This window comes from Populus trichocarpa, chromosome 2 (genome assembly GCF_000002775.5).
Source record: "Populus trichocarpa isolate Nisqually-1 chromosome 2, P.trichocarpa_v4.1, whole genome shotgun sequence".
In the NCBI taxonomy this organism is placed as follows: Eukaryota; Viridiplantae; Streptophyta; class Magnoliopsida; order Malpighiales; family Salicaceae; genus Populus; species Populus trichocarpa.
The window spans coordinates 12642546-12656988 of record NC_037286.2 but is presented as its reverse complement, the minus strand read 5'-3'; the positions used below and the strand labels follow the sequence as shown (position 1 = coordinate 12656988).

Below are 14443 nucleotides of genomic sequence, written 5' to 3'. Positions count from 1 at the left end.
TTTTTTAAAAAATTATCTTGAGAGCGAGTTTTTGTCCGTTGGAAAGCTCCTTGAAGGATTACTCAGAGTTCCACGATATTTTTTTAGAAGATCCATCCGTTAAGAACTAGTTTTAAGAATAAAATCAATTACATTAATAATTTTTCCGACCTTTCGTAGTTAATCTACGCATTTAAATTTCAAAATCAAAACTGCAGCTGAAAAAAATATTAGATGCTATGACATATATATTATTTTATTTTATAACCCATAGGTTGTTAAAATCTTTCACCCATTATATGGTAAAAAAATCAAACAATTTTATACCCCACCCACTGGGTTTGCAGGGTGTTCAGTGGGCCGTGGGATTAGTCGTGGTGCACGCAAGCTGGCCCGGACACCCACGTAAATCAAAAAAAAAAAATATATATGACTTTCAAGCACGCGAGGTAGTGCCCTAGTAGGGAAGGCACTTGTTTCTTTTTTTTTGCACTGAGTTTGATTCTTTCAGTGCATGTTTATCATCTCCGCAGTATATTACATGTTCACTGTACTTGCAGGATGTTCAGTGAGTTCGGAAATTAGTTGTGGTGTGCGTAAACTGATCCGGACACCCTGAGTTATATATATATATATATATATATATATATATATATATGTGACTTTCAAATTTTAGCTAAAAAAAAAAGCATGATAGATACCTTTAAATTTACTTATTAATTCTACTTTCTACACCTCTCTTTTTTATTTTCTTTAACGGATAACACATATAATTTTCCATAAATATATATGATAATGCTAATTAAATACTTTATTTGGAATCTTTACTATACTTTATTTAATCTCCATAAATGTATAATTTAAATTCAATTAATAAATAAAATAAATTTATATTTTTTTTAAAAATAAAATTCAATTCAATTTTTTTTTTATTATTCTTGCCACTTCATCTTATTTATTTAAAGAACTTAAGAGAAAGATAAATAATATTTTGGAGAAGGCAGTTTTAACATTAATTCTTTATTTTTAGTATATTAATTTAGTTTTATACTATTTTTTTAAAAAAATTAAAATTTAGTTCTTTATACTTAAGATATTTTCAAATATAAAATCTCAATTAAATTCAATACAGACTACAGAGGATACAAAGAAACTGTGTTTCTCAAAAGAAGAAGAAAATGCAACAATTTTTTTTCCTTTGCAAATAAACAAATTTAAGTCTTTAATTACTGGAGAGGTAAAAAATTAAACAGAATGACAGGTACACTGTATTTACTCGAAGACCTTCACCCCGCCTTTCCAATGGCCGGTAAGAATTACAAGAGACAAGGGACCATACCAGCGCCTCAAAATCACAATCACGTTAACTAACAAGAGATTCACTGCCTTTCTCACGCAACGCAGTTTTTAATAAATTAGTCTTTTTCATTAAAATCTTCTTCTTCTTCTTCTTCTTCTTTTTTGCATGCACCTTTCCATTTCAGATCTACCTGCAAAATCCCCCATTCTTCTCTCTCTCTAAATTCACCACTCCTCCATTTGTATCATTACTACTACAATTTTATTTTCAATTTTTCAATTCCTCAATGATGTGGAGCTCGATTGAGAATTTGAAGCTAAACCTAAATAAGATTGCACTTGATGTGCATGACGACGACGAGGAGGAGCTCGAGATCCATGCCTCCAGCAATGGCTACGATTCTCCGGTCTCTGACCGGAGGAACTCGCACCGTTTCGCGCATTCGAAGTCGGTTTCACGGTCTCTAGGTGCGAATGGGAATGGCTCACCGTACAATTTTGAGGTACTTGTTGTTTAATGTGTTTCCGTGATTGGGTTTTTGATAGCTGTTTATGCTTGGCTCCAAAAGAACACGAACTTGATATTGATTTTCATTGTTTTGAATTTTGATTAAGAAACAAGGAAATCTAAGAATTATCGTGTTTCCAAATTAATTAGGGATTATGCGATCCTCACTTCAGTTAGGTATAAAAAGTGCACTGCAATATAGTTTATCTTTTAATTGAATCACCATGAGATATTAATCTTGTCGTATTCTCCAAATCATTGGCAACATTAATAACCTGCTAGAAAGCAGGCAAGCTTAGGTTTTGCTCAAGGTTTGTGGTTGATTAGCTTAGAAGTATTTGGATCAATGATAGCTGTAAATGGAAGTAATTTAGGTTGAAAATGTTTATTTGCGAAGAAAGGTTAAATGAGTTGATTTTCTTGACAAGTTGATGTTAGTAGCGATCTAGTTGTGACTTAGGGTGGGGTTTTATGTAATGAGGAATACGTGGTTAGTTGATTTGGTGTTTGCTATTGTTTTTTGCTTGTTGTAGATTGAACAATACAAAGCACAAATCAAAAGGCTTCAGGAATCTGAGGGGGAGATTAAAGCACTGTCTATTAATTATGCAGCTATATTAAAAGAGAAGGAGGTACATGGACAATGGCCCTTTGTTTGATTTTCATTTTTTTTGGTGCAGAAAATAAATTGATTTCTTGGCTAGTTGTTGCCTTTTCTCGTTACTAATGACATACCAAAAATGAAAATTATTTACTGAGGAACGATGAGAAGATCCAAGTCTGTTCTGCACATTGAAATGCTATGTCCTTTTTTATTTATGCTGTACCTTCACATTTTATTGAAGGAAAATTATTTTCTGGCAAGACATGACATGTCCAGAATTAATATCCAATACTTTTCATTTCATAGTTATTGACCCTGTTTCTGTTTACTCTTTGGGCATTCATTATAAACAAATGCTTATCACGATCATTCTCTAGGATTCTAGTATATAGTTTTGGCTCACTAGCTCTCATTTAACACCCCCTAGTTCTGTTAGTTCTATCTCGAAGGGCCTTTGAAAACTAAACCTGCTGCTCTTCTATCCCAATTTCACAGGACCAGATTTCTAGATTGAACCAAGAAAATGGTTCACTGAAGCAAAATTTGGATGCAACAAAGGAGGCTCTCAATGTGTCGAGAACTGAGCATCTAAGAATATCAACAAGTAGCATCAATGCTATTAAGGTGGTTATTCAAATCTCAATTAAAACTCATTATTTGAATTGAAAGTTTGATCTATTTGGTCTGTGCTGATTATGTCTGATAATTTGCTTCCGTCATATATAAGTAAACTTGACAGCGTGATACTGTTTGATGTTATTTTTGCTGCAGGTATTGTGCATAGCTTATGACCTGAGTAAAAGCCAGTTTGTATAGCTTATGTACTAAGTCTTGGTACATGGTTATCTGACCAGCGTGATACACCCCTCTTTATTGAGTTGTTCCCCAGCTGGCCACTAAGTTTGCCCAATTAATAATTGTAGAAACCCGGCACCAACCAATTAAGTACTTCTGTGGGATTAACACAATACAGTTTTGGCCACCTTAACATTTGAATAGAAACAATGTATGATGCTGATTTCATTCTTCATTGTTACGTACTAGTTAGGAGCGAACATATAATCACATCACTTGCAACACCACTCTTGACATAAAATATCTAAAATCATATTACTTGATTTCTTTACTGTTTTTATCTAGATACAAGTAAATCATAGATGTGAAGCATAGGTTAAGCTTGCAATTGATTTTTTTATCTTACTAAATACCTATTTCAGAATTATGCCAGCCTCATGTATTTCCTTTGTCCATCATGCAATAAGCTGTCTTGGATGACATCTTTTTAATCTGGAACTTGACCTGCCTCTCTCTCTCTCTATTCAGTTTTTGGCTTTATTGTTTTGTGAAAAATATATGTTTCTGAGCATGATTCTCCTGCTATGGGATTGAAATACCATGGTATATGTTCTGTATTGTTTTTCCTTCCAACAAGCTACGAAGCATAGGCTGATATTGTTTTACAGGGCAGTGGTGACCAGTCACCCAAACGACCACATAAATCTGCAAATCAAGCAAAGAACCGTGGTGGTAATCAAATACAAAACGGGCTCTTTCCAAAATATGATGGAACAGGCAATGGAATATTACATGATGTTCAACCTGATGTGATTCAGAGTAAGATGGAAGACAAGAAGGACAAGGTAATGACACATTGCACCCTGCTCTGTTCTTTAAGAATATGCCACTTGGGAGGTTTGTAAGAGGATTGTTATTGTCAGTTGTATAGCCTTGCCTGCTCTACATGCTGATTTTGTTTATAAAGTTTATTCCCAATTTCAAATTTGTGGGCGTACCCCTCTCCCCCTTTCTTTTCCATTTGTTTTTTCTATTTGCTACATGTATTACAATACAAATATGTTTTTTTCCGATTGTTTTGTTGTGTTCTGAATGATGAACGAACTCAGCAGTAGATCACCCATTTTGTACTTGTCGACTAGCAGATCATGTTTTTCATTCTGTATTTGGGTTTTAAATGAATGAACTTGACAACAGATATATGAATGCCTTCTAGGAGCTTGTAGATTTACTGGAGGAGAAAAATAGGTCCCTGGCAGCAATGCAAGCTACTCATGAGTTGCAAATAAAAGAGCTTAGAACTGAACTTGAAAAGGAACACGACAAATTAGCAAATATAGAGCTAAAATTGCAAGGTGTGACTCTTCACTTTAAATAACTAGTGTGATGTCCTCCTTTTTCTTTTTTGAATTCTTCTTGATTTTGCATGAATTACTAACCAAAATTTTACGCTCTTTTCTGCCTTTTTGTTTGCTGTCTCCAACACTTATTCAGAGGAACAAAGTTTGAACAAATCTTTTCAGGAGGAGCTCAGGGTTCTAAAAATGGACAGGCACAAAGTGAGTGCAATTTTATTTGATGATTCTGTGGCTCTAGTGAACATTTTTCTCAACTGTTGCTTATGGACCATGTCTTAAGGTTCAAGCTTATTGCACCAGTCACTGTTAGTGAGATATTGTTGATACTTAGATCTTTTCTTGCCCATCTTGAGGGTAATGAGATTGAACTTGGTGTTTGTACTTTATATAGGTAGTTTAATTGCTCCAATTTTCCTGACTGGGAGGTACCAGGGATTTTTTATGGCTCTTGAGAAGGCTGAGTGCATTAGTTTACAGGAACAGCCTATTTATTGCTATTTTTTTTATTGGAAAACAGACATGGATAGTTGGAATACCTTACAATATTAGATGCTCATAATTTCAACAGAATATGATGCCATGCCTACATTCACGTTTATTCTTATTCTACTTTGGTTTCTTTCTTCTTTCTTTGTCCTTTTTATTAAGCACTCATGGAATTTAGGAGTTTCTGGAAATATGGATGTTCTGGATTGCAAATTTAAAATCTCTGTACTTTTATAGAATATAGTCATGTACATGTTTATTGAATATCCCATTACTTCCTGTCAGTTTAGGACGACCTTATGTTTCTTTTCTTTATACTATTGTATGCTTCTGGAAATCCTGCTTATGTTACATCTTCTTTTTCTTACTATGCATTAATATTCATTACTTTTTATATTTTCCTTTTGATTTGAGCTCTGACTTGTGTGTTCTTTATTTGGCATGTTTTCTCCATTTACAGACCTCAATGGATGTGAACAAAATTCATGATGAATTGAATGAAAAAACATCAGAGATAAGACGATTGCAGATGGAGTTGAGTAGGTGGGAAGATGCAGATCCTAATGACAGTGTTAAGAATTTGAAAAGAGTCATTGCGACCCTAGAGAAGGAGAATGTTAATCTCAAGGTTAGTTTCATTTCAAAATGTTATCCATGCAAGCAGTGTGCCATGTATGTCACAGAATTCACATTGCTTTTGCCATGTTGGGTTCCTTAACTTCTCATCTATATTGTAGATGGCGAAGAATGAACTTGAGGCTGCTTTGCAAAGGAGCAGGAACTCTTCTCCTGACAAAACTTCTCCAGATGAGGTGATTTTACTGGACTCTCTCTTTCTACACGCACTTGTATGGGTGCACGCCCTCAAGTGCCCACACACGGGGGCATCTATCTATTTCTCACGCACACACGTGGTGGTTAGTTGAGAGAGAAAGCTATAATATCAGCAATTCTCCCTGCCCATGCTACCACACTTCTTTTGTTTATTCGATTACACAAATCTTTACTATTGGTATCATAATCATCCTCATCCGGTCTTTCATTAATTGTTTTCCCAGAAAGCGGATTCAACCACAACTTCTCCTAGAAAGGAGGAAGTGGAGCTATTGTTGCAAAAATTGGAAAGAGATTTGAAGGAAACATGCCATGAAAAGGACAAAGCATTGCGAGAATTGGCCCGTCTCAAGCAGCATTTGTTGGAAAAGGTTGCTATCCTAAAATTTCCATTTCCTATTTTAATATCATATGTCTCCATTACTTTAGTTTATTGTTCCAATCAGTCATTGACCTTTGCTTATTTTTCAAGTTTCATTTTACAGTTCTGATATGCTGCATCATAAAGTGCTCTCTCTTCTATAAAACTGACATGGCCTTAGAGATGTAAATGACCAACTGTGCTACATTATTTAAAAATGATGAGAAATGATGGCCAGCTGATATAATTGCAATCACTGCTATACTTATACAATTATGGTTAATATTACAGGAAATCTCTGGACAAAGAATTTAACTAGCGCATACATTCGTTATGATTTGATTGTTGCACTTCAAGAGTTCTAGAGCTATTTTGATATGTTAGTTCAATAATAAATTCAACTTCATTTCCATAATCTGGGAACATTTCAAACCCTTTTGTCAAAGTTCTGAACTATTATATGTGGCAAACATGATTCAATGGTTTCTCATCTGGAATCTTTTGGAGATGCATTGATATTTTAGTAAATTCAGTTTCCTATGCCAAAATTGTCTCTCCAAATATTCACGCCGAAGCTTATACCATGTACTCATGTCTGCTGTGTCAATTCTCTTATGTTGACATATTTGTGTTCTTGAACATGTGTTGAATTAGCGGCTCCATATAAAGATAATGAAATGTATGATATTTGTCTTGGTATTACTTGTGTTTTTTTTTTTGGATCTTGTGATCCTTTGCATATTATAAAAGTAAATTCAGGCTATCAAGTTTTCTGTCCTTAAAACTTCTTCTGCTGTCTAGGAATCTGAAGAATCGGAAAAAATGGATGAAGACATTAAGATTGTTGAAGAACTTCGTCAAAGTAATGAATATCAAAAGGCTCAAATATTACATTTGGAGAAAGCTCTAAAGCAGGCAATTGCAGGCCAGGAGGAAGTCAGAATGATGAGCAACAATGAAATCCAGAAGTCCAAAGAAATGATTGAAGATTTGAATAAAAGACTTGCAAACTGTATGAGCACAATAGAATCAAAAAATGTTGAACTTCTAAATCTTCAAACTGCTCTTGGGCAGTATTTTGCTGAAGTTGAAGCAAAGGTAATCTTCGCTTCTGTTTCCTTCATGTTCTGTTGGTCTTGTAGTCTCTAAATTGTTTTGTTTTTAACTATTCTTCTTATTGCTGTTATTATTACTTTGGCAGGAATATTTGGAGCGACAGTTGGCTTTCACAAGAGAAGAATCAGCTAAGCATTTTCAACTTTTGAAAGTATGCCCTTACCTTCCTTCTTCCGAGTATTATTTGGTTGTTAAACCTTTAAATTTTAAAGTTGTCAGACTGCTCATATTACTTCAGATTGTATAGTTCATAAAGGTTACTGAAAATCCTTAATTTTTATATGTATGATATTTTTAGTTTTCTAAATGTCTTATGATATGAATTAGATGTCTTCATACTTGCGTAACTGGAATTTGATGTCTGTATTATGAGCAACGTCGGATTATGCTTTTAGAGGGATGTTCTTACATGAATGTACAAAGTCTATCGGCTTCTGCAAGGTTTTGTAGCATTGGACTAATGTTATAAGCCACATGCACAACCTTATCCGCTGATGGTGCAATTGAATTTTGTCTGAGTTTCCTTGATAAGATTTTTCTTTTATTTTGAGAAGAAAATCTTCTTATGCTGTTGAAAGGTCAAAGCATTTTACCCATTGAATGTTCAAATCCTTATCAAGGTATTTTTGTTATCATATCCATTTCGAAGTATCATTACGAGTTCCTAATTTTTCTTCATGAATTAAGTTTCTGTTCTGATAAGGTTTTGAAGTCTTGGCTAATGAGATACTCTCATGTGCACAGCATTATCTATAGGTCGTGCATTCAAATTGTCATTGAATTTGTTCCGTTGGAATTTACTTTGACTATTTTTGGACTCAAATTGTCATTTAATTTATCTGATTAATTTTGAAAGGAGGTACTTTACCCCTTTTTGTTTTCAAGCTTGTAGTATGTCTATAGGTTGTGCATTCAAATTGTGTCATTGAATTAATCTGATTAATTTTGAAAAGAGAATCTAATTTAAAGTGTGCGCTTTTCCCCCTTTTGTTTTCAAGTGCTTGTAGTGTATTTTTGTTTTTGTATGCATTTTACAGCAACATTACAGGTTCCTGAGTTTTGTTAAGAATGAAGTTGCTGTTGCATTTGGCCTTTGAATATTGCTTGAAGCCAATGCATGTTCCATTTCGTTTTGCCAACCTGGAAACTAATGTTTTACTTTATTCTGTAAAAATTATTGTTTACCCATTTTCTGGAGAGTAATATGCCTTGATCCGTTCAGGAAGCAGAGAGAGGGACAGAGGAAGCAAAGAGGGAGAAAGAAGTAGTTTTGGCTAAGCTTTCAGATACTGAAAGAAAGTTTGCAGAAGGGAAGAGCAGAGTGAATAAGCTCGAGGAAGACAATGAAAAACTCCGTCGTGCTGTTGAACAGAGCATGACCAGACTTAATAGGATGTCCATGGATTCTGATTTTCTGGTGGACAGGTTAGCCTGTTTCTTTTGTGATTCGGATTTTTGATTATTTTTTTGTATCCCAGTCTGCTACTTAGTTATAAATGGGTTACATCACAGCTGCAAGTTATTGAGATAGCTTATACATGTATCCATCTTTGGGATTGGGAATATCAAACTATAATGGAGGACTGGCTTTTGTTGCAGGCGCATTGTGATTAAATTACTAGTGACCTTCTTCCAGAGAAACCACAGCAAAGAGGTATGGATTTCTGAGTACAGCTGAACAGGATAGAAGATTAAACAAAAAAGATACTCAATTTTCAATGTTATGTTTGTCAGCAATATTTAGTCCCTGCTATACCATGCAGGTAGTTTGTTGTTATATTTTCATTTAGTAGCTTAACCACTGATACATCTAGGCATTCCTATCCATCTCTTCAAGAAGGAAATTGTTACCCCAAGTAAATGTCTGTTTTTTTCGTGGTTTGCTGTAGAACCTTTTGGTTAAAAGACATCTCAAGTTCAACAAATCTTTATTTGGAAAGAATCGATATTTTATTGCTGATCTCACATAGCATTGCTATTGTAATTGCTTGAAGGATTATTGCTTTGGATTCTCATCACTTTAGACACCCATATCCAATTTGACATGGTTTATGCTTGTGGTGGGTTCCAGGTTTTGGATCTTATGGTTCGAATGCTTGGGTTCTCTGATGAAGACAAGCAGAGAATAGGTGCAGCTCAACAAGGTGGCAAAGGTGTTGTTCGTGGAGTTTTGGGGCTACCTGGTCGCCTAGTTGGTGGAATCTTGGGAGGAAATGCAGCTGATGGTCAGACAAATTTGGCATCTGATAACCAGGTTGGTTGTTGTACCTCGTTCCTGATGTTTAATTACTGACCTGTGATTAAGTGTGTGATAATTTTATAAGCTTTTTGATCTTCTTGTACAAGTAGCTTTATTTTCACTCCTCTTTCTAGGGTCTCATACACAGTGTGTCCTTCAGACCATAATAATCTGGGGTACCATTGAGACAAGTGGCAGGTTACTCAAGCTCTGCCCAGTTATTGATTGATTTTTGAGCTCATCATTGAGCTTATGTTAGTGAACCTTGAATAGAATAGAGTCTGTTAGCATTTGCTTGAGCTCATCATTGGACAGTACACAGCTTGAGCCATCAATCCTCTTATTACAAATTGGCTGCAAGAACCTAGTATACTCCCCTGGAGGATGTGTTCTGATCTGAATCTGAATTCACTCTGAGTTGAAGATTTGATTTTTTATTTTCTTTGCATTTTGCTGTGTACTGTCCAATGAGTGAAGACAGCCCCATTCACTAGAATGATTGAGTTAAAGAAAATACTCATTAGGTGTGGTCACTGTGACTCGGGATGCTTTGTAGTCAAGACATGACAGTAAAGTCAACACCTTTTTCGCTTTTGGTGGTGGTGTGCGGGTTGTTTTTCTCTAGCGAATGCCTTCTTGGCACATAACATTTGCCAGCCTCTAGTCAGGCATCGATAGTGCATGCATGAATTTAGCTGGTAGGAAAGGATGTGTACTTCCCATCCTTAAAAGATAACCAGCTTTCTCACTATCATTTTTTCACGTGTATATTTTGCTTGGTGAGAAGTGCAATGAAAGTGCAAATTTTCATCTCAAGTATATGTCTTTGCAGTCCTTTGCAGATATGTGGGTTGATTTTCTACTCAAGGAAACTGAAGAAAGGGAAAAGAGGGGATCTGGGCAAGAAGATACAGGCAAATCCTATGAAGATTTGCAAGGAAGGAGTCCAAATGCTGCTGGGGTTGGTTCGCCGGTGCCCGACCATGGAACTAGCATATCTGGTATTGCTGGACCAAAATTTTCTCCAGCACAAAATTATGGTCCTATAGCCCCTCGAGGAAATTTACCACCATTTGCGCAGTCTGATTCCGAGTTCTCAACAGTTCCTTTAACATCGTTCGACAACAGTTCTCGGATTTCAAGACTATTCACTAAACACTGAGAAATACGTGGAATCATGTAATTAAATCAAATGTATAGATTGTTCATTGATGTTGTAACATGCCATCCGGTTCAGCCAATTCTTTCACAGTAACGAAGAGTTTTCATTTTGACTCCGATGGCTATCTTGTGTTCATTCACCAATTAACTATGTTAGCTTTCTGCCAGTTTACATAATAAACTCACAATTCATTCACTCCATCCCCCCTGTTTTCATCTAGTGTAAATGTACGTTGTCGTCTTAACAACTCCAGTTGAAATGTTCAAAATCCACCTAATCTATCTCTGATCTTGCAGGTGAGGCGGTGCTGATCTTAAGCATTGCCATGTTAATTGAACTTTAAAGTTTCGGCTGTGCCACTGAGGAACTGGTAGCGCTGGCCGAGATGAAGGTCAGCACCAATTAAAATCTCATAGACGATTCCTGTTTCAACCCGCGGCTAATATGAGCTCAAAGTTTCCTTCCTTCACAATTCCCGGAACTTTCTTCGTGCCACATCTCATTTCACAGGGAACTTAAAATGATTCTGATTTATTATTATTCCATCCGCTCATTTGTCGTTTTGCCGCCTTCTTTTCTATCACTTTCTTGTTTTTTCTTCTCCGTAGAATTTGAAATAACAAATTCTTCATTTTATATAACCAATTTGTAAACATTATTGCCGTCAAATCAGTATCAAAACCAAAAAAAGAAAAATGTCTATTCTGTCATGGTTTAACTTGAGCAGCACCTGTAAAACCACCCATGAAAGGAACCGGATGCTCGATCAATGGCTGCCAAAAGCATACCTCATCCAACCTTATAGTTGCCTTAGGTTTGATTCCAGAAGAGCAGTCAGGGGCCAGGCATCTTAGGTTAGATTCAGATTAAACTAATTTTACGAATACGCCTACGAGAGTGAGTGCGCAGACTCTGGCCGCTCACCTATATCCTGCTCTTTACTTGGTATTCCCCAACTTGAGCTGGCACGCCCATACAGAGGTTTACACGTTACATCACAAGAAAAACTTGATGGCTAGACGTCGGATTATCCTCACACACAAACAGCAATCATAACACAAAGCCAAGTTTGACTGCATCCCTTCACATTCACACTCCCGCATTGAAATAGTGTTTACAGCCCTTGCACAAACATGCCGACCTTACCCCGTTAGCCAATGAGGGTGTGTTTCTTTGTTTTATGTTTGGTCAGTTCAGGTAGATCATTGCCGCAATCATGAACCAAAAACATCGACACAAACCAGGAGCACAAAGGTTCAAAATTTATATTATAAACCAATGTACATTTAGTCATCAAAAACCACCATTATAAGGTGCTATCTGGCAAACTGACCATAGGTCATAGGAATACAAATTAAACCTAAAACTCCAAAAGTAACACCCCTGAAAGACAATTCATTCAAAATGCAACCCAAACACTTTAAAACAATTAGTAGGGCGAAGAACAAAAGAAGCCCTAGCCAATTATGGGTAAAGCAATCACAAGCTGCAAACCCAGGTTTACCCAGTGTTTGCTGGAAACACAACAAGGAGCCAAATCTAAACTCTCTTGGCTTTCAAAGAAGCCACTGGGATCTTGCTCAGAACCTTAGCATCGAACACTGCATATTGCTTTTTTATCTCAACCATTGCCTTCTCTGCCAAGGGATCAACTTTGTCCTCGTACTTCTCATAGAGAACAGGTACAGTGTGCAGCAAAACAAAGCCTGTTAAAATCATTGGAAATATTCAGTGCATAAATATCTAGCACACGATTGAACAAACAGCATAAATCAGTTTCCAAGGTCATTACATATATAAAACAAGGTCAGGAAATGGCACGAACTCCCCACAATTGACAGGACCCACAATCCGGCAATAATCTGGCATTAAAACAGACGAGCAATTTTAGTAAACCACAATGAGAACCAAAAGCAATTGTCCAGCTCAATTTATAACTTGTCAAGGTCAGGAATATGCAAATGGCAAATGATCAGCGGAGTAGAGTAGAACATGAAAACTAGCAAAAGCACATTCATGAACAAATAATGTAGAACTTGACAGCAGTAAATTCCAGATCCATATGTAGCAGGAATAAGGTTGCAAAAATAAATAAATAAGAAATATTAAATGATCATCTTCAATTACAAGTTGAACCTCTAGAAACGTAACTAATGAGTATGTGAGAGATATTCAAGAAACATACCATGAGAAACTTCTTAAAGTCTTTTCCTGCCGCAACACTGCGTAAGCCCGCAAATGCACTATTGATCTCGACACATAGTGCTGAAGCAACCTGCAGGACCAGTTTCTCCGGAAGATGAACTTCTGGGATGCGAGGTGGACTCCTACAAAACATCGGAAAGAAAATTACAACCACCCAGCCTCTAATTTGTTGATACACCTCCCAATCCACCAAAACACATGAAAGAGAATATTATTACTTGTTGATGAGAGTACAAGCATTAGACCAGAGGAACAAGAGTGCAGCAGCGAGTATCAAAATGTGACACACTAGAGTAAGCAGGTGGTATTCGATCAACTCGAAAAGGACCCACATTGCGGTGACAAATCCAAGTACACCTGCTGAAACCTTCTTGTTCCTCCACAGAAACACATCAGCAGCTGCACAACAAATTTACCACAAAATCCACACTGTCATTTTCTTCCCCTTTAATTTTCACACAGCAAAGGAAAAGGACAGCGACGACTAAATCTAAATCATATGCAAGTAACAATCTATCTATCTATCTATATATATAATAGATCGCAGCATGATTTAAAAATATATATACAACAAAAATGAAAGTTTACTGAATGAAGCACGTTTTAAATGACCGTACGTTTTCCACCGCCGAGTACATGATGGACAGGCTTTTCTCTACCAAACAAGCGCCAAATTTTGGCCTTCACCGACTCCAAAGGATCCGGTTTATCTGAATCCAACTCCGAATCCGACGACGAAGATTCGTGATGGTGAACCTTCTCGATAATCTTCTCCATGACTGACTCAGTCGGACTCTCTGATTGCTCCGCCATTCTAATCTGGATCTTCCCAAATTAAGTTTCTTTTTTTTTAATAATAATAATAATGTGAATTTGGGTGCGAGAACACAGAGGAGAGTGATGAAAAAGTGCGAGAGTAAAAGTACGTGAGGTATATTTAAATCGTAGGTGTCGGTCCGAGCCTCAAGTTTGGAGTTTACGAAGCTGTGGTTTGGTTGAATTTGAAAAGAAAAAGGTTGGGTTGACGATCTCATAACTTTTATTAGATGTGAGATTGAGGAGATCGATGAGTTGACGGCGTTAACTGATAGATTTGCTTTCATACGTTGAGACAATGAAGGACGGTGGTGGATTGGATGGTTGTAAAGGCATCGAGACGTGGCATTGGTGGAGTGGACGGCTGCTACTGTTTTGCTGGTCAGACAAATTTCAGGGAAAAAAAAAGAGAGATTATATTTAAGATTTGATTTTTTTTTCAATGAGTTAAAAAAAAAAGGATTTTAGGATGCCACTTGGGCAGCATCTCTTTCAAAGGAAAATAAATTGCTTTTCTTCTTCTTCTTCTTCTTCTTCATTTTAGTATTTTTCTTGAAAAAAAATGGTGAAGCTTTAGCTTTTGCCGACAGCTCCAAATTCTTTTTCTGTGAACATGAAACTGATGACATTTATTGTTGTTTACCGGTGTATAGGAAGGGAATTGATTTAATATATGTATAT

General features: G+C 36.3%; 2 protein-coding genes across 3 annotated transcripts; one reads left to right on the top strand and one right to left on the bottom strand.

The window, feature by feature from the left end:
* Positions 1 to 1239: 1239 nt before the first annotated feature.
* Positions 1240 to 10941, top strand: LOC7457368 (golgin candidate 4). Of its 2 annotated transcripts, XM_024595489.2 has the most exons (15): positions 1240 to 1781; positions 2320 to 2418; positions 2886 to 3014; positions 3854 to 4030; positions 4402 to 4540; positions 4680 to 4744; positions 5490 to 5657; positions 5767 to 5841; positions 6088 to 6234; positions 7026 to 7322; positions 7426 to 7491; positions 8563 to 8765; positions 8940 to 8994; positions 9412 to 9594; positions 10412 to 10941. In XM_024595489.2, exons 1-15 carry the CDS (start codon positions 1566 to 1568, stop codon positions 10739 to 10741), a joined length of 2349 nt encoding a protein of 782 aa, XP_024451257.2. In that variant the 5' UTR covers positions 1240 to 1565; the 3' UTR covers positions 10742 to 10941. The 2 variants fall into 2 exon arrangements, with proteins under 2 accessions (XP_024451257.2, XP_024451258.2); XM_024595490.2 differs by lacking the exon at positions 1240 to 1781 and having other exon boundaries at positions 2401 to 2418; positions 3859 to 4030.
* Positions 10942 to 11986: 1045 nt separating this feature from the next.
* Positions 11987 to 13884, bottom strand: LOC7457367 (reticulon-like protein B5). The gene is made up of 5 exons (XM_002301346.4): positions 13564 to 13884; positions 13165 to 13345; positions 12927 to 13068; positions 12534 to 12603; positions 11987 to 12447 (listed from the first exon to the last, which is right to left on the bottom strand). The coding sequence occupies exons 1-5, from the start codon at positions 13757 to 13759 to the stop codon at positions 12281 to 12283; spliced, it is 756 nt and encodes a 251-aa protein (XP_002301382.1). The 5' UTR covers positions 13760 to 13884; the 3' UTR covers positions 11987 to 12280.
* Positions 13885 to 14443: the final 559 nt, after the last annotated feature.